Source organism: Jaculus jaculus, chromosome 2 (genome assembly GCF_020740685.1).
Source record: "Jaculus jaculus isolate mJacJac1 chromosome 2, mJacJac1.mat.Y.cur, whole genome shotgun sequence".
Lineage (NCBI taxonomy): Eukaryota > Metazoa > Chordata > Mammalia > Rodentia > Dipodidae > Jaculus > Jaculus jaculus.
The window spans coordinates 180041186-180062141 of NC_059103.1; the positions used below are offsets into that span (position 1 = coordinate 180041186).

The window sequence follows — 20956 nt, forward strand, 5'->3', positions numbered from 1 at the left end:
TCTGTAAGCCAAAATAAACCCTTTTTTTCCCCCACAGCTGTTCTTGGTCAGGTGATTTCTGCCAGCAATGTGAACCTAACTGCAACAGTGACATAAGCTTCTGGAGTTCATTTGCAGTGGCTAGAGGACCCGGTACATCCATTGTCTCTCTTTCTCTGCTGCATACAGTGGCACACGCCTTTAATCACAGCACTTAGGAGGCAGACTTAGGGGATCACTGTGAATTCGAGGTCAGACTGAGACTACACAGTGAATTCCAGGTTAGACTAGCCTAGAACAAAACCCTACCAAGAAACCAAAGAAGTGGATGGTATTCTTCAAAATAATACCCATGGTTCGTTCTCTATCCTCCACATATATGCCCAAACACATGCAAACATGTTTTGCATATGTAAAAAAAAAAAAGCAGAAAAACAGCAAATTGAGAAATATCAATATTCAATAGGACTAAACAGTATACACCATTGCAGCACTGGTTTTGGTAGTATGAAGTGGTGCGATTTGCTATTTTATGAAATGATGAGATGTATCATATTTAGTAAAGCTCTTTTTGCAAAATATATGTTTGGTCATTCAATTAGGATCTATGAAACTTTTATCTATCAACTAATTCTAGCAATCCCACTTGAGAAGGGCTCTCAATGGAATGGGAGAAGGGAGGAAAGAAATGATGGTACCAACATTGTCCATACTAAGTAAGAAGAAATACAGTTACAAAGAACTTACCACATGAGTAGTTTTTAATGTATTGCCATCAAATCTGCATAGACTGGAGCTCTCTTCAAAGAAAATATCACATTCTTCTAATTCTTGAGCATTACAAGGAGGTTTTTCCTTTTCTGGATTTGGGTTCTTAGGCAAAAAAAAGAAGAAAAAAAAGCAAGTAAGTAATGCAAACACATAATAGGAAAATAGACTTAGCCATTCTTTTTTTTTAAATTTTTTTATTATTTATTTGAGAGCGACAGACACAGAGAGAAAGACAGATAGAGGGAGAGAGAGAGAATGGGCACGCCAGGGCCTCCAGCCTCTGCAAACAAACTCCAGACGCGTGCGCCCCCTTGTGCATCTGGCTAACTTGGGACCTGGAGAATCAAGCCTCGAACCGGGGTCCTAAAGGCTTCACAGGCAAGCGATTAACCGCTAAGCCATCTCTCCAGCCCGACTTATCCATTCTTATAAATGTGGCAGAATGTCAGTCAGTAGAAAACAGTAAGACAGCTATTATAAGCTGGAAATGATGCCTAAAATCTCAGCACTTTAGAGGGTAAAACATAGTGAGACTGTACCTCAAAAATTCAAAACCAAGCTGGGCGTGGTGGTGCACTTCCAAAATATAACACCAGTGGTAAAGGGATAAAGCTGTGTTATGCAGTTCTCAAATTATAAATGAAATGATACACCTTTTGGAGACAAATGCAATAAAAATGTACTTTGCAACCACTATCCATGCACATGGATTCTCCCAAACAATAACTGAGTGACAGAGCCAACAAATAAGATAATATTTTAAAAATAGCTTAACTTATCACCATGTAAAACAAACAAAAATCTAAGACAGCCAATGAAAACTAATACCCAAAAGTGTTGTACCTATTAAAAAGAACTCAAATGTATAACTAAAAACAACCCCCAAAGAAAAGTCCAGTCTCTGATGGTGTGGTGGTTTGAATTAGATTAGTGTTTTGAATATTCATGGAAATTGGGAGGATGGAACTTAGCTACAGAAGTACGTTGTTTGGAACAGGCTTAGAAATATTATAGCCAGCTCCCGCTTGCCAGAGTTTGGCTCACTCTCCTGCTGCTGTTTCCCACCTGCTGTGGCACAGGTGATGTTCAGCCTCTGTTCGTGCCATGCTGTCACCTGCCATCATGGAGCATCCCCTTGAGACAATATGACAAAATAAACAACTTTCCCACTAGCAGCTGCTTTTGTTCAGGTGCTTTTTCAGGTAGGGTCTCACTCTAGCCCAGGCTGACCTGGAATTCACTATGTAGTCTCAGAGTGGCCTCGAACTCATGGAGATCCTCCTACCAATGACTCCCAAGTGCTGGGATTAAAGAAGTGTGCCACCATGCCCGGCTTCAGGTACTTTTTCTGAGCACTTGGTACTTGGGGTGGGGTCATTAACTGCTAAACTTGACAGTATGGCTTTTTAAGTTGATTAGCAGAAGAATGTAGAAGAATTTGAAACCCTGTCCTAAGAGACACCGTGCAGTGCTGTAAACAGAGTGCGATAGACTATTCAGTTAAGTATTGGAAAGCTTGCTATTCTTCCCATGTCCTGAGAGCATGTGCTCATTCCATGCTTCTCTCTGCTATCATGAAGCTTTCCCTCAAGACTGAAAGCCAAAATAAATAGCTTTCCTGACATGAGCTAATTTTGGTTGTGTGTTTAGCCCCAGTAGTAAGAAGGTAGCTGCAACAGAAGGTTAACATTAATGCCACTCCTTGTGGTCTCTTCTACAACAGAGGCAGGGCCAATTTACTAATAATTTTATAAAGTACTATCTAGGTATTAAAAATGGATAAAGATGTTTTTCAAAAGATGACAAATACCATAGAAAATATCTGTGACCATTCACCATTCTGCTGAATAAAGACAAGTTCAGTGACAAAAAGAAAAGAAAAAACCCAGTATCAAACAAAATCAAGGTTAGAAAACAAATCATATCTATTAGATCATTCAGACAACAAAAAGGAAAAAATAATAAAGTATGAACAAAATATGCAAAAGCTATGGGCCATCATTTTAAAAACCCAGATTTATAAAATAAATGCATAGAAGTAAAATAATGTCAAATGTAAACCCAACAGACTACCAGATTCTTGAGCAGAAATTCTAAAAGCCAGAAGAACACTACTGCCTGCTCAGATTACTACATAGCAAAGTTATCCTGTACAATTGAAGAGAAAGAAAATTTTCCATGCTAAACATAAACTACAGGAGTTTATGACACTAAGTCATAGGTTATAGGAATAAATGAACTGCTTTAGAACAGTGGATAACCAAACCAGGATTAAGAAAGTAACAAACATCACAAAAACTATAGAATTTAATATATATCTTTCAATAATAATGGTCTATGTTAACAGCCTCAAATATCTAATCAAAAAATACAGACTAAAGCAACAGAGATCAGTCCAGTGGTTAAGGCAATTAATTGCCTGCATGCAAGGCCTAATGACCCAGGTTTGATTCCCCAATACCCATGTAAACCCAGACGCACAAAATGGTGCATACATCTGCAGTTTATTTGCAGCAGACAGAGACAGTGGCTTGTCCATTCATTCTCATTCTTTCTCTTTCTGTTTGCAAATAAAAATAAATAAAATAAATATGTTATATTTTTTGAATGGAGACAGAGAGAAAGAGAAGGAGATAACTGGTGCACCAGTGTCTCTAGCCTTTGCAATCTAACTCCATACATGTGCACTACCTTGTGCACACTTGTGTTCTCACATACTTGTGTCACTTTGTGCATCTGGCTTATGTGGGATCTGGAGAGTCAAACGTGGGTCCTTAGGCTTCACAAGCAAGCACGTCTTAAATGTTAAACTATCTCTCTAGCCTCAAAAAATAATTTTTTTTAAGTTACACACTAGTAAATAAAACAGGACCAATTTATTTGATGCATACAAGAAATGAGCTTCACTGGCAAAGCCAAATAGCCTTGGGGTAAGGGTGGAGGCATTCCAAGAAAATGGAAATGGAAGAAGACAGGTGTACCTATACTACACTATGGCAGAGTTAGCTGTAAATCAAACAGTCAAAATGTAAAGCAGGACGATTCATACTGATTATGGGAATATTCCATCAAAAAGACACAACAATTCAAAATACATATACACCCATCACTGGCACACTCAAATTACTAAAACAAACATTACTAGACGTAATGGCACAAAATCCCCTCCACACAATAATGGTGGGTGACTTCCATACCTCATTCTCTAAGATAGGTCATCCAGACAAAAAAATGAACAAAGCAAATGAGACTTAAAATGCCACTAAAGGTCAAAAAACACCTAAGAGACACCCACAGAAGATTTACTTATGGAGTTCAAGTCAGCCATAAAGAAGAATGAAATTATGTTATTTTTCAGGACAATAAGTGGAGATCATCATATTAAGTAAAACAAGTGCAATTCAGAAATATAAACATCAATTTCATTCATGGATTCTAGATTTTATATAAATATACAAAATATAATCACAAACATATAACATAAAAGCAGAAATGAGACTGTCTGAGGAAGGGGAATAAAGAGTAGAGAAAGCAGAAGATGGAGCAGTAAGTAAGATCAAAGTACATCAGATGTTTGTCTGAAAAATGTCCATGAGGGATGGAGACATGCCTTAAAAGTTAAGGCGCCTATCTGCAAAGCCAAAGAACCCAGGTTTGATTCCCCATGACCCATGTAAGCACAAGGTGGCACATGCATCTGGAGCTGGTTTGCAGCAGCCAAAGGCCCTGGCATACCCATTCCCTCTCTCTCAAATAAGTAAGAAAAACGTCCATGAACCAATCATTATGTCCAGTGAATATGTGCCAATAAACACATACATAAAAATCACTATTACATGTATGAAAAACATGGGTATATACTTATAATATTCTAAGATTACCTATAACATTGAGCAGATTATTAGCATGCACATAATAAAAAAATATTCCTGTTAGCATTGCTTAATGGAATATTTAAGATATATATACGGAAGGTTAGGTGAATACCGTGTATATGCTCTACACAGTATGCCCATACATATATGTGTATTCTCATAGGGTAAGAAAAAATACAACTCAAGTCATTTTAGAACATTCACCAATTTAGTAGTCGATCTATTATCATTTGTATTAAGAAAGACAAAATTACATTTGAAAGACATGGTGTAATCCTCACATAGCATTTTTTGGACTCGGAGTCACACTGCTACTGTGATGGCTTACCAGTTCTTCAGAGGTCAAGTGCATCAGACGTTCAGCGATTGCAGCACATTCTGCTGCATCTCTTATAAGTTCCCCTTTATTATCACCAACCACAAGCTCTGGCCACATCAGTCCTTCACTCTTCTTAATCAAGGAAATCTCTAAACTAAAAGTTAAATAAGAAACATATCATATTAAATTACTATACCATCAATATATAATCAATACCAGATGGTTCTCCTATAGCAATTTACCCATCTAGGATGGAAGTGGTAGCTTCATGACAGTAATCCTAGCACTATGGAAACTGAGGCAGAAGAGTGGAGGTTTTACAGCTGCTCTGGGCTATAGATTGAGAATATGGCTCAATACAAAGGAGCGAAGAAAGGAAGGAGAGAGTCGAGGGAAGAAAGAGAGAGAGGGATGGCAGGAGAGATATTACCCATCTGGTATGTACAAGATATTTTACTAAAAATCAAGCTCATTTTAGTTTTCCATATTCATATAATTCAAAGGTAAATAGCTTGGGCTTCACAAACATGAAAGAACCACCAGAAACGACTCATCAATTGGCCTGAGGGGGAGCAGAGGGACTGGATGAGTGAGCTAATTTAGAAAATATTCAATCCATTGTAGGTAGCTGTTTCTAAACAACAGAAATATAAGCAGTATGCGCCTAACACACTTGAGGATCAGACATGTACAGTAAGAAAACTGCCTAGAACTAAAGGGGATTTCTTGGAATATGAAAAACAATTTACTTTCACAGACTAGTAGTCTTTATACATAATTATTAATGAAAAGGAAGCTGGTTAAATCAATGCAAATGCTAAAATTTAAGAAATTTTAAAGAATAAGAAATAAAATGTGGAAATTAGAAAAAACTATTAACTGTAATACAGGAAAAATGGAAATGTAGTCTCTGTAGCTTATTTTAAACCTGATTTTGTGCACTGAAGCCATTAACAGAAACTCAGACATAGCGGTGGTAGCCGTTTCGCAGCAACAATCCTTTTCAATTTGCGATCTTTAATACATACATGTCACACTGACCCATGCTCTGCACACAACTGCAAGCAAACAACTCCAAGAGCACAATAATAATTATTACCATAATTATCAAAGAGAACATGTAAACTTGTCAGCCACTCTTTTTCAAAATTGGTACTATCAATGCCTCATGAATTAATTACAGCATTTAAAATTTTTCTGAAACTATTCATTTTAAGACTATACAAAATTATTTATGTAATAGGAGCCCTTATCATTAACACTGAAAATTACCACCATAGTCAATAATACCCAGACTTAGTTGCATTTTCTAAGGAAATGGGTAATCTGATGATGATGATGGTAAAATAATGACAGGAGTTTATACTTACCTAGTGCTTTACCATATGATGTAAGCGGTCATTCACATGTTTTACCTTACTTAACTTTACCACAGCCAAATGGAGGCATTATCATCTTTACATTCACCTTACAAATATGAGCTAAAGACACTACGAGGTTAAGGATCTGACCAAAGTCACAAGCTAGAAAAGAAGCCTGGATCCTAGTCCCCCACTCCATTGACCCACTGCACTTCTTTGAACAAATATGTGTAAATAATTGTCAAAGAACTGTTACTCAGGAACCAGCATGTGTAAGTAAGTTCCTAGCTGTTACTAAAAGAATTTAAAAGAATACATATACTAGCAGTTACAAAGGATTTCTAAACCATCACTAATTTATACAACTGGGCAATGTAGCCCATATATCATGACTGCATTTCTACATCTCAAATCTAGTATCATTCTATTCACACAAAGAAAATAAAATACATAATGAACTAAAAATGACACCAAATTTTTCCAAAATGAGAAATATTAACTATTCAAAATGAGAAATATGGATAAAGTATCATGTGGATATGTGGATATAGGGATAAATAGACAGATTGTGTTTTTTAATCCACCTACACCTCATTATAGTTATGTGTGTTAAAAAATATTTTATTTATTTATTTCAGAGAGAGAGAGAGAGAGAGGGGAGCAACAGAGAGAGAAAAAGAGGGCAAATATGGTAGTGTCAGGGCCTCTAGCCACTGAAAAAAAAACTCCAAGCACATGTACCACCTTGTACATCTGGCTCTATGTGGGAACTGGGGAAGTAAACCTGAGTCCTTTGGCTTTGCAGGCATGCTCCTTAACTGCTAAGCCATCTATCCAGCCCTACAGTTATATTTTATAATAAAATATAGTAATCAAATATCTCAGATTCACTGGAAGAACAATACTGGCTGATGTCATGTACTGAGTGCACAAATGCCAGCTGCTTCCCCAGTCCTTTGCTGGTTTCCTGCCTGATGACTTACATGCAACAGTGTGTTCCAATTGGCTTGTCTATTTTACATGCTGCCTTTAAATCTTTCACATACATATAAACATGATTAAACAGAATAGGTAGAGACATAAAATACATTTGAAATAACAGATAATTCTTCATGTAGTACAAAATATAATCAAGTCATCAAATGTTACTAACAAGAATCATTTTAGGATACTTGCTATTAAAATTAACACTTTCTCGGAACTATTTTATAGAGTCCCATAAGTCATACACTACATATAAAAAATAATATCTTATGTGAAAACATGTCTTTTACACAATATTAATCTATATGAAGAAATTAAGAATGCACTTTAAAACAACCCAAATCCTGCTTTTGATCAAATATGACAACAGAAGAAATCAATAACCTATTCATTAATCTATGTATAAATTCAATTGTTACCAAGATTTTATAACGAAAGCAATTTTCTTAACCTATCCATTTTAGATGAAGAATTTGAACACATTTGCAGAGGCATGGTAATTGAGGGTGACTGTGCAAAAGCTTCATGAGATGCTTAACTCTGTTTGCCTCTTAAAATACCTTTTCCCCTTTTATTGAAGTATAGTTTATAAACAAAATTCATAGATCTTAAGAACAGAAAAAAATTCACTGTGTTTAGTAAATATATGAACTTTCCAGAAAGATCTTTGTACTCTCTTCTAGTTAACTCTGCTATACCTACATTTATAAACACTATTTCTGCCTTGTATTTCTACTGATTACTTTAGCTACTGTTAGAACTTTGCATATATAAAATCATAAAATATGTCAATTTTGTCTCAGGTGTCTTTTGATTACAGTATTTCTAAAAAATATTTAATTTTTATTATTTATTTTGAGAGAGAGAGAAGACAGAGAGAGAAAAGGAGAGAGAATGGGCATGCCAGGGCTTTCAGCCACTGCAAAGGAACTCCAGATTCTCTTGGGCATATGTGTGACATCAAACACTTGTATCACTGTGTGTCTGGCTATATGGAATTTGGAGATTAGAACCGGAGTTCTTAGGATTTGCAGGCAAGCACCTTAACCTCTAAGCCATCTCTCTAGCCCAATTCCAGTATTTGTGATTTACTCATATTCTGTGTTTATCCATCTTTTATTACAGAATGGCACTCTATCTACAAACATAGCACATGTATTTATTCACTTGCCTACTCATGAACATTAGAATCATGTCAGGTTGCTGACTTTTATAGATATAAATATAAAGCTTTCTATGAATAGTTTTATGCATTTTCTATATCTTCTTTAACGTCCATTTTCATTTCTCGTTGGTAAACATGGAAGATCTGGATTACTGCTTATAAAATATGGATACATTTAACTTGACAAGAAACTACTTAAAACTTTGCCACAGACACTGAATTCCTTTTTTTTTTTTTTAACTTATGCTCATTTAGATTATGGACACTGTCAATAGCTTTAGCTTCTGCCATGCAACCATGTCTGATTCTGGCTTTAATTTCCCTAATGACCTAATAATTACTTATTCACCTGCTAATCAACCATTCATACAATTTGTTTACAATGTGTCTACTCAAAGCACGTGGATATGTTTCAATATGATTATACTTTTATTTTAAATCTCGATAATTTCTTTATACATTGAGAATGAACATCCATTGTTTGACATGAGTACTGTCCATAACTTGCTTTTAATTTTTTTTTTTCAGGTACCTTTAGAAAAATATTAAATTTTCAGGTTTGGGGAGGAAGCTTGACCAGTAAAGTGCTGGCTGTGTAAGCATGAGGATCTGAGTCTAATCATCAGAAGTCATGGCCAAGTGCCAAGCATCGTGGTGTGAGCTTGTAATCTCTGTGTGGGATAGACAGGAAGATCCCTGGGGCTTACTTGCCAGCCAGTCTACCTGGCCTGGCAATTTCCAAGGCAATGAGAGACTCTCAAAAACAATGACAACAAAAAAGGCGATGGTGTTGCTGAGATTGTCCTCTGGCCTCCAAAGCATGTGCAAATATGTGCATGCACACCTGCACACTCACACAGACACATACACACAAAAGAGAAAAACAGATTTTCAATTTCTGAGGGGCAGAAAATTTTTGGATAAAAATTAACAAACACATTTGAAAAAGAAATACATGATAAATTAGTTTCTCAGGTACCTTCCACCACTTGTTTGCATAGGATCTCTCATTGGTCTAGGACTTGCCAATTATTATTATTACTAGACTAGATGTCTAGAGGCCCACCTGCCTCTGCCTCTATGCTGGGATTACAAGTATATGCCTCCCCATCCTCATGTTGCCGCTGGTTGCTTGTTTTGTAAATGTGGGTTCTGGGGCTTGGACACAGGTCCTCAAGCTTGCAAGGTAGCACTTTTTTGACTGAGCTTTCATTCTAGCATATATCCTGTATTTCTTTAATGCTTGAAAATTATTCTATACGTAAGAATTTATCCTTCATACAGAGTTCTACATATGCAGAATAACATATATATCTATTTATTGTAGCCAAAGACTGAAAGTAGTCTAAGTGCCCAACAAAGAACAAAATCTGTTTAAAAGGATGGCACAAATATAAAGTCATGAAAAGTAATAAAAGTAGTCACATATTCTTACCAGAAAGATTTCTAAGATTATTCTCTAAACTGAAAAATAAGGCTGGAGAGATGGCTTAGCAGTTACGGTGGTTACCTGCAAAGCCAAAGGACCTCAGTTCCATTCCCCAGTACCCATGTACGCCAGATGCACAAGGTGGCACATGCATCTGGAGTTTGTTTGCAGTGGCTAGAAGCCCTAGCACACCCATTCTCTCTCCCTCTCGCTATCTCTACCTCTTTCCCTCTCTCTATAAAGTAAAATATTTTAACATGAAAAATAAGATGTATAAATATGTATAACATGAGCCCCCCCCACACACACTTTTTTTTGTTTTCAAAGAAAGCTACATGCTTGACTAAATACAAAATACTTCAGGAAGAAAGTAATAGTGGCTGAGAGTGGGAGGCTGGGTGACTGCCTGGCAGGCTAGAACTGGAGGGAGACTTCTCACTCTGTAACTTCTTATAGATCTTCAATGTTAAAGAGTGAGAATATATAATTTTATAATTAAATTAAACTTAATAGAAAAAATATTTCTATTACAAACCTTTAAGAGTACAAATAAAACAGATGCATATTTTCACATTTTGTTAGATGGTAGTGAGATCACCACTATATGTTGCAAGTAATAATTATATTAGCATCTTAAATTTTTTGCTTTATTTTTTGTTGTTTTCAATTTTATTTATTTTTGTATATGGGCATGCTTGCCACAGCATATGTTTGAAGGAAGAAGGACAAGGTCAAGGCATCTGAGCTTCATCTTCTTTGAAACAGGTAGGGTCTCTGAATCAGATAGATGCACCACCTTTTATCTGCTTTAAAAACAAGTGCCACCTTAGCCCCTCCTATCTTTTATATTAACAATTATGTTCTTTGATATAGTGATTACCTTTTTAATCTATCTTAAGAAAATGATCAGAAATAAAGATACTACTGTTTTAATTTCTGATGTAACTACTGTGTAAAAGGAAAAAAAAGAGAGCAATCTAACAAAAATAAATTTTCAATTGCAAAACTGTAAAACTTACCTATTATTCTCTTTAATAACCCAAGCACTGCTTTCATGATCAATAGATGAATACAGCTTTCCTTCCAAAATCCGGATAGCCTTCAGCATAATGCAGATGCTATTAGGCAAAAACTGTATCTGAATGTCCTCCGTAGTACTATTCTCTGGAAGCCGTACTGTTACTGTCAAATCATCTTCAGTTTGTTGCCAGTAATATAGTGGCTCTAGTGGGAAAAGGGAAATATATCATGCAATACAAACAAGACTACTACATATAGAATTAGACTGCCAAGTGTGGAAAGGAATACTCATCTAAAGGAATCAGCATATTTTCATCTCATAGACTTAAAACTAAAACAAACAAACAAACAAACAAACAAACAGACTTGAGGAAATTCTTGCTCCAAGCTCACAGCCCTTCTTAATTGGTGGTGCCCGTGGGTGTCTTCCTTTGCCTTTAAAGATTATGTTTTAGGTTTTTTCTTCATCGTTATGAAAACTCTATGACAAAATAATTGATAAGTTCAGGAGAAATTGAAGACAGAACATGAGGTATCAACAAGAAAAACACTAGCATGGGCTAGAGAGATGGCTCTGTGGTTAAAGACGCTTGCAAAACCTGAGGATTTGGGTTTTATTCCCAAAATAGCCATGTAAAACCAGATGCACAAAGTGGTGCATGAGTCTAGAGTTCATTTGAGCGGCAATAGGTTCTGATGTGCCCATATTCTCTTTCTGCCACAAGAGAGTAAATAAAATCTTTAAAAAAAAAAAAAAAAAAACCTGCATGGACTAAGAGTTTGAAACACAAGTTGTGTCTCACTTGGCCTGTAATCTACTACATAGTCCCAGATACCGGTGCAGGGTGGTTCTAACAAGCAAGAGTCTCATTCATTCCTTCTCTCACAATTGCTCAACAAAGGTGTTCAGTCTACGGATGTGGACACTTATTTTGGAATAGCACGTGAAAAACTTTACATAAAATTAAGAAAAAATAGAATTTTCTGGAAAGAATTTTCAGGTCTAGCCAAAAAAGAAAAAAAAAAGAAAAATCACTTATAAAAAACAAGGTGCTATGACAGTAAAAGGCCCACAAAATAACTCTTCTGTATTCTGATGTGTATGTGTATATGTGTATGTGTGTGTGTATATATATGAACTAACCCTAGGGAATCATTTCAAAATATTGATTGCACTAGTATTGCATGATTATTTTCTAAAGAATCCATTTTTTTTAATATAACAAAAGTAGAGACCCTAAACTGAAGTAAGTTATTTAAGGAAAAAGATACTGAATGCAAATGTGTTAAATATAAAACTATTTGAACAACAGTAATATTTGTTTCAATTTCTTAAAACATGTATTCTCTGTATACAAATATAAGTTTCTTCTGGAAGACCTTGTCAACCTTTCCACTCTAAAACATAACATTTCTCATTCAACTATTGAAAAAATATAATAATTATGCCCTGATGAAGCTTTCACTTCAGTATGAAAGGTACCAATATATACGACACTTAAGTTTATTTTAAAAGATTATTATTATACCTGAAAAGAAGATTATAACATACTAGTTTTTCAAATGCCAACAGTAAGCTGACAGTATTTATTTTCATGGTATTTATTAAACATCCAATAAAGTAAGGTAACTACAGATTTAAAAGAAGAAAACCTCTTTGATAGTTATGCAATTATTGACTTAAAACAGTTCACGCTATTCATATGGTATCCTTCATAAAAGATTTTCAGAGTTGGTATACTAAAGAAAATGAAGAAAACTTGTGTCATGCACTAGTGGACTCTCTAACCTTCCTGAGAGACAAATATACAAATGTGTATCTACACAAACACACATGATTTCCATGGTAATCAGAGGGAAAATCACCTTTGCGTTTCTCTGAGGCATCTTCTTCCATATTTTCTTCAAGATTCTCCTGGACAAATCTGAAGGACTTGTAGGAGATCACCATTAGACCGCTTCCATCAGGCTCAACAGCAGCATAATGAGGCACTGACTTTCCATGCAATATGTGACGCTTAGTAATTTCATACCTCTTATTATCTGCAGCAAAATGAAATACTTAGAATCATTATAAAATCTAAAAATAGCCTGAAAATACTAACATATTACTTTTAGTCATCATTAAATGTTTAAAATACATTATTAAAAGATAGGTTACAAAGAATCTTTTAATAAGAATTAAAAATTGGCAACGTAATTTTCTGTGAAGACCCTATTTGCTTGCCTCTAAGTCCTGTACACTGGGATCACCACCACACTGTGCCATGGTCAGCATTTTTTACCTGGGTGCTGGGGATTCAAACTCACACTTGCACAGCTTTAATCTTCAGCTTCAAACTGAGTAGCCCAAAACCAACTCACATTACATTATGAGTTAAATACTCAATAAAATCTGCTCTACAACATTTATCAACACTTTTACTCTAAATCCTAACCTATATTCACACATTTAATTTACACATATTGCAGAATCTCTTGTGGTTTTTTTTCATGAATGAACTAAAAGTTGTATTTCACTTATAGAAACATGTGTGGCAGACATCCTTCTTGAATTTAAGGGTTCCAAACTAAGGCTATTTGCTTTAAAGGATGACTTCTCCTATCAAGTGGAAGACAAGAAGTAACAAGCAGCTGACAAACAGTACATTACATGATTAATATGTTTGGAAATGACAGATTACAATTAAATTTTCTTTTGGCAAAAACATTTTAGAAACTTTAAAATGTCTTAAGTGTAATGGCGATATTGTACATTTTCCTTTTCAAACTTAGCTGACTACCAATCTTTATCCAATGTTCTAGTTAATACTGCTAAGAAAACAACAGTTGTTGTATTAATTAAGTAAACTCAGCTTTGCATTTCAGAGCCTACTGGGTGATAGACAGACTGGGAAGTTTGCTGTACCTTCACTGTTACTGATGGTGACCCACTCCAAGGACACATAGAAACCACTTCCTTTCATATCCAGGTCCTCTTTCTCTACTCGCAGAAGCAAGGCAGCTACTGAATGTCCTTCAGCTTTCAGCATCGAGACACTGTGAATTAGAATGAAAGGATTCCCAAGTTCTTCATTAAACATAATCTACAGAAAAGAAAAAATAATTTTCAAAAGTACTTCTCAGAATAAATACCAAAATTACTGACAAGGCAATAAATATTTTTTTAAATATATTTTTATTTGTTTTTTTAAATTTATTTATTTGAGAGTGACAGACACAGAGAGAAAGACAGATAGAGGGGGAGAGAGAGAATGGGCGTGCCAGGGCCTCCAGCCACTGCAAACGAACTACAGACGCATGCGCCCCCTTGTGCATCTGGCTAACGTGGGACCTGGGGAACTGAGCCTCGAATTGGGGTCCTTAGGCTTCACAGGCAAGCGCTTAACCGCTAAGCCATCTCTCCAGCCCACAATAAATATTTTGCTTGCAATTTATTCAAGAGGAAACAAACATTTAAAAAGCTTTTACATATGAACTAGAAGTTTAAATATCATTCCTCAAGGAAAGATCATAAAGAAAGAAATCTATATTTAAAACTGATCAGCATTCTTGCCTTAAAATAAATAAAACAGCAGGGTATGCACATAGCAAAGCAGAACTAAAAGCAATTTTCTAAAAGAATTGTCAAGGGAAAAAGGGGCTCTACACAAACACAGAGGACAGCAGCAGGTCAGTGCAGACATCTCCATCTCTTCTCTCTCTCGTATATGACTGATTTCCACATTTTTCCCATTTCTGGATACTCTGTGCAGCCATGTGCTAGTTCATGCATATTTTTTTCTTATTGTGTTCATTTACATTTCTGTTTATTTTCCAGACACTTGCAAAGGAAGAAGTAAGAGGCTTTAGAGAAAAAAAGTGCCATAAGACAATCTTATATTGGAAAATAAGAGCCCATTTATATTTTAAAAATTATCTTAAATTTTCCTGTAACATCCCCAAGCCAATCAAAAGACAAACAAAATTTTAGCAAATCCTTTTTTACTATAGATATATGATCTGGAGAGAGATTTTTAAATTTTTATTTATTATTTACTTGAACATGTGTATGCATGGGTGTGCCATGGTCTGTTTGTCACCATGTTTCCTTAGGTGCATGTGGGGGAACTGAAGCTGGATTGACAGGCTTTGCAAACACCTTTAACTGCTAAACCAGTCTCCTAAAACAAGTTTTAAATTTGTTTCCATTTGCAGTCCCTTGCATCTGAGAAACTACTACACGACCCAAGTTATGTTAGTACATCAAAGAAGAATATGAGTAAACATGCACTGGTAAGAAATTATATTCAAGACAATTCTTAGTATACACATAATTTGACCACTTACTAAGGATGAAAGCAAATTTTCTTATTAATGAGAAGAGTATGCTTGTTTATTTTTCCATAAACAATTAAATCTTGGCTGGCTGAATATTTGTACTGTAGTGCATAAAGAATCTTCTGAGGTTTTGGGGACTTGACTGATATTTTGATCTTTTAATTGTCAATGCTAAGAACCTCACTTTGGATAACTGTGTAGTAAAATATAGTTCAGGGCCTTTTCATAAATTACTAGAGGGGCTGGAGAGATGGCTCAGCGATTAAAGGTGCTTGCCTGTAAAACCTAATGACCTGGGTTTCACTCCCCAGTTCCCACATAATGCCAGATGCACAAATAATTGTTGCAGGACTCTGGAGTGCATTGGCAGTGGCTAGAGGCCGTGGCAAGCCTGTTTCTTTTTTTCTTTCCTCTCTCTCTCTTTTCTCTGAGTGCTTGCAAAAATACATTAAAATTAAAATTTAATATTTCCAATCCAAAATTCATTCAATGTTTTATGAAACTCAAGTGAACAACTCAAAAAACAATTTTTATATATTTTTATTTTTCAAGGTAGGGTCTCCCTGTAACCCAGGCTGACCTGAAATTCATTATATAGTCTTTCTCTATATAGTTCTCTGTCCTTGAACTCACAGCTATCATCTCAAGTCCTGGAATTAAAGGCATGCACCACCACATCCATCAAGAAGATGTTAACACAGTACAATTCACAGATATGGTGGTTTGATTCAGGTATCTCCCATAAACTTAATTTTAATGCTAGGTTCCCAGCTGATGGAGATTTGGGAATTAATGCCTCCTGAAGGCAGTGTATTGTTGGGGGTGGGCTTATGGGTATTATAGCCAATGTACCCTTACCAGTGTTTGGCACACTCCTACTGCTGTTGTCCTCCTAATATTGGTGAGGGGGTGATATCCAACTTCTCCTTATGTTGTCATTTCCCCTGCCATCGTGGAGCTTCCCCTCAAGTCTGTAAACCAAAATATACCTTTTCGCCCCCAAAGCTGCTCTGAGTTAGGTGATTTCTGCCAGCAATGCGAACCTGACTGCAATAGTAAAGTTGGTACTGAAAGTGGGGTTGCTGCTAGACACCTGACTGTGTGGCTTTGGCCTTTTGGAGCTGATTTTCAAGAGGAATGTGGAAGGATTTGAAATCTTGGCCTAAGAGATGCCTTGCAGTGCTGTAAGTACAGCTTGATGGACTATTCTGGTAGGAGTTGAAAGACCTGAATGCAGTAAGAACTATGGACTGTGAGGTTTGGCTTATGAGGGTGAGAAAGAGCTTTGCCTGGATGGGGCCAGATGCAGTTTGTGTGGGAAGCCTGCTGTTATGCCCGTGTCCTGAGAAGTTGTGCAGGGTTGCTTTGCATAGAAATGGACTGGTGTGAGCAGAGGAATATGGCACAGGAAGAAATCGTTAAGCTGAAACTGCTGCTCGTTCAGCTGCAATTGAAATTATAACCACTGATATTGGGCCAGCTGACCTGCACTGGGGCAACAGGAAGAATGGAGACTCTTTTGAAGGGGACTGCGTGCTCAAGGAGTGTCCTGTTCTTCAAAGTCTGCTTAATTCTCCCCTGAATTAAACCGGCACCCTACCTGGTATTATGGGTCACTGAGAGGGTCACTGAGTTTGCAATGTGGTCATGTGTTTTGGCAATGACTATAGGCAGTGTGAAGCAGGTTTGCTGGATGCCTGCAGACCCCATGGGGACATGAGAATGAACCTTGGGTTGCAGTGGAGATGCTGGGACCACAAGATGGCTGCCAAGGAGAACTGCTGGCCCAGATGATGTTTTCCAGGATTATGAGTAGCCTAGCTGGAGAGGTGGAATTGGAATACCAGAGACTTGTTGCTGGTTAAAATTATTGGGACTTGGAGATTTGCCACTAACTAGAGTTGCTGAACTTGAAGCTACAGAGTTTGATGTTTGCACTGGTTGTTTTAAATCTTATATCGGCTAAATATTTCTTTGCAATGCCCAATACCATCTTTTGCAGTGTGAATGTTTATTTGGTGTCATTATGGCTTTTCAGGCTTATTTTTTGATATTATGACTCAGTTAAAAGATCTTGGGGGCTGAAGAGATGGCTTAGCGGTTGAGCGCTTGCCTGTGAAGCCTAAGGACCCCGGTTCGAGGCTCGGTTCCCCAGGTCCCACGTTAGCCAGATGCACAAGGGGGCGCATGCGTCTGGAGTTCATTTGCAGAGGCTGGAAGCCCTGGTGCACCCATTCTCTCTCCCTCCCTGTATCTGTCTTTCTCTCTGTGTCTGTTGCTCTCAAATAAATAAATAAAATATTAAAAAAAAAAAAAAGATCTTGGACTATGGGAAGCTGGGCGTGGTGGTGCATGCCTTTAATCCCAGCACTTGGGAAGCAGAGGTAGGATTACCATGAATTTGAAGCCACCCTGAGAATACAGAGTTAATTCCAGGTGAGCCTGAGCTGGAGTGAGACACTACCTTGAACAACCAAAAAAATTAAAATAAAATAAAATAATAAAAAAGATTTTGGACTATGGGGATGAATGAACATCATTGAATTGATAAAAACTATGAGGACTTTTAAAGTTGGATGGAATGCACTGCATATTACATCATGGGTGGTTATTATTTTATGAGGTCTAGGGAGAGAATGTGGCGGTTTGATTCAGGTGTCCCCCATAAACTTAAGTGTTCTGACTGCTAGGTTCCAGCTGACAGAGATTTTGGAATTAACACCTCCAGGAGGCAGTGTAATGTTGGGGGCAGGCTTATGAGTATTATACCAAGTATACCCTTGCCAGTTTTTGGCACACTCTCCTGTTGCTGTTGTCTACCTGATGTTGGTGAGGGGGTGATGTCCAACCTCTGCTCATGTCTTCGTTTTCCTCTGCCATCATGGAGCTTCCCTTTGAGTCTGTTAAGCCTAAATAAGCCTTTTTCTTCCCAGAAGCTGCTCGGGCAATTTCTGCCAGCAATGCAAACCTGACTGCAACAACAAACATGCTAATATGATACTTGTGGAGTGTGGTGGTTAGAATCAGATACCCTCCCCACTCCATAAACTCATGTGTTCTGAATGACTGGTTCTCAGCTAATGGCAATTTGGGAGGTGGGGCCTTGCTGGAGGAGGTGTGTTGCTGGGAGTGGGCCCTGAGGTTGGTTAGCACCTAGCTTGCCAATTTTATCTGCTACTCTCTTGTTACTGCTGCAGACGTGCTGTGGCAGAGATGATATACAGCCTCTGCTCATGCCATGCCTTTACCTGTCATACTGGAGCTTCTCTCGAAACTGTAAGCCAAAATAATCCTTCCCTCCCATTAGCTGTGTTTGGGTTGGGTACTTTGTCCCAGCAATGTAAAGGTGACCACAACACAGAGGAATGAGGATAGGAAATTACTAACAGGCTTTGCCTTCAGTGATTAAGCCAATGTTTCTATAAGAACAGAAAACCTTTTATGTGTAATAAAAACAATTCATGGGGTTGGATAGATGGCTTAGTGGTTAAGTACTTGCTTGTTTAGCCTAAGGACCCCGGTTCAAGGCTCAATTCCCCAGGACCCATGTTAGCCAGATGCGCGTGCCACTTGGAGCACGCGCATCTGGAGTTCATTTGCTGTGGCTGGAGGCCCTGACACGTCTATTCTCTCTCTTGCTCTCTCCGCCTCGTTCTCTCTGTCACTCTCAAATAAATAAATAAAAATAAGCAAACAAAAATTTTAAAAAAGATCATGACCTACAATAGTATCTCTTCTGAGTTGAGATCTTTTGGCAGCATTCATGGCACTTACACCATATGACAGCAACACAGTCAAAGTTTTCATGTTGTGAGTTCAGAACCTAGGGTGTAATGGAGTCATACTATGCAACCCAGGTGGATGCCGTCAGAGCACCTCAGGCTCATCACACCTATTGTGAATTAATATTTTGGTCACTGCAAGTTCAGAAACATTTTACTGATTCTAAATTAATTATGCCTTATGTTTGGCTACATGGCCCAATATGGGGGTCACAATCCAATTTGAGAAGCTGGGATCTAAAAAACCATTATGTTTTTATTAGAGTAATACTAAACAGAATTAAGTTTTAAGAATCATTACTAAATATGGTTTTGAAAAACTGAAAATAAAAACTGTCTGAATAAAAGCTATTTCATACCTACATTCAGAATCCTTTCATGTTTGCTACTTTTAAACGCTTATTAAGAAATGAACGATGTTATTAGTTTCCTGATGTTTTGGGATACCTCTACCAAAATTATTAAAAGAGCAGGTCTTTGGAACTCGCTCTTATGATTTCCGTAAGTAAACTAAACAAAAACCCTCAAATTTGAGCTGACAGGGGAAGGTGTGATGTGAGTCAGTTGGCTGAGTTTTGTATTGGTGCAGACAGTAAACACAAACAGTAAGGAGGAAAAATGACTTTAACTTTTGGCAGGGACAAGCAGCTAATGTTTCCTTTTCTCTGTGAATGACAGGACCAGGATGAGAGTAGAGTAGATGACGAGACTTTCCACAATCATGAGGCTAAGGTTTCTGGCCTTCTGGACAAACCCAGTCCCTCAAATGTGGCAATTTATATCTCAGACCTCATCATAACCTTTAATTTCTCTTTCTGCACTTCCACCATCACCGCCATCCTGGACACTCTTTGCCCTACACACAACATGTTCCTTGACTGCTTCCACCACTAGCTTCCTTTTATGTTCAATTCACCCAAGGTTCCAAACTTCTCTGTTTTAAAGTGACCCAACATTACATAGTGTCTCCCCACCACTGTGGGGAAGAACTATAAGAAAAACCAGTGGGGATGAACTCTAAGATTAAAATATAGGAAAATGTGGGAATATTTTTATGGACCTTACAAATAACTTCTAATGTTACTGCTCTCACATGCTCAACTCCTTACTTGTAACTTGTTCTAAAGTTAAACCTGTATGATCCACCTATTTAGAGCAATATAACTAGGTTTCCTCTGCCTTTGGCCTGAACAGCAAAGATGACCAAAACTGACAATGCTTAATGATGCTCACTGATCTTAAGTTATGCTCTTTGACCAATTTCCATTGATTTGATGCACAATGATCATAGCATTGAAGAAAATGAAGTCAAGATCTGTGGCCCAGTCACATTAAGCCCATCTGCTTAAGACAAAAGGTAGGCTTAATGTCACTGCTCTGTGATCAGAGTGTATGTGTGTTCTGGGTCAGCAAAGTCTAGCAGGTCATAGCCTGAAATCACTTCCTCTAACAAATGTTGAAGGATTAGCCAAAGCTGAAAGCTCTGTACTCTGTGCTCATACAATGTACTAATTGTTCACGTACTGCTGGTTTGGGGCTATTCAATTAAAAATGCCAATGAGCACCTATATGCAGAGGAAACCACAGCTGTAGTCACATCTGAGCTGTCGTGGCAGCAGATGCACTGAGTGTACTAATGACTTAAACTAAAGTTCTCTTCAGTTTCTTTTACCTCAAGCAGCTGCTAGAGGCACCTAACCCACTCCTGGGCTGGGTATAACATGAGTTAGCTCTCCCATCTCTCAGGCTTTGCTTTTAGAAGCAGTTTGCCCAATTCTAGGCAGGAAAATTCTAGAAGTTAGGCTCCTAAATTCAGGGCTGGGCACTCCAAAACTAATGTTAAAATCCCATTTTTCTCCCACTCTCCCTCACACTAGGACTCAGTGAACTGTGTACACTAAAAAGGCCAGGAGAGGGACGGTGAGATTGCTCAGCACTTTAAGGGGTTTGT

General features: G+C 37.4%; 1 protein-coding gene across 1 annotated transcript in view; it reads right to left on the minus strand.

The window, feature by feature from the left end:
- Nudcd1 (NudC domain containing 1) overlaps nucleotides 1-20956 on the minus strand; it is a 76765-nt gene that overhangs the window by 29293 nt on the left and 26516 nt on the right. Inside the window, exons 4-8 of the mRNA XM_004661389.2 lie at nucleotides 13812-13989; nucleotides 12770-12946; nucleotides 10903-11107; nucleotides 4954-5098; nucleotides 727-852 (exon numbers count right to left, since the gene is read on the minus strand). Of these exons, the coding sequence (XP_004661446.1) occupies nucleotides 727-852; nucleotides 4954-5098; nucleotides 10903-11107; nucleotides 12770-12946; nucleotides 13812-13989 (831 nt within the window). The remainder of the gene's footprint in view (nucleotides 1-726; nucleotides 853-4953; nucleotides 5099-10902; nucleotides 11108-12769; nucleotides 12947-13811; nucleotides 13990-20956) is intronic.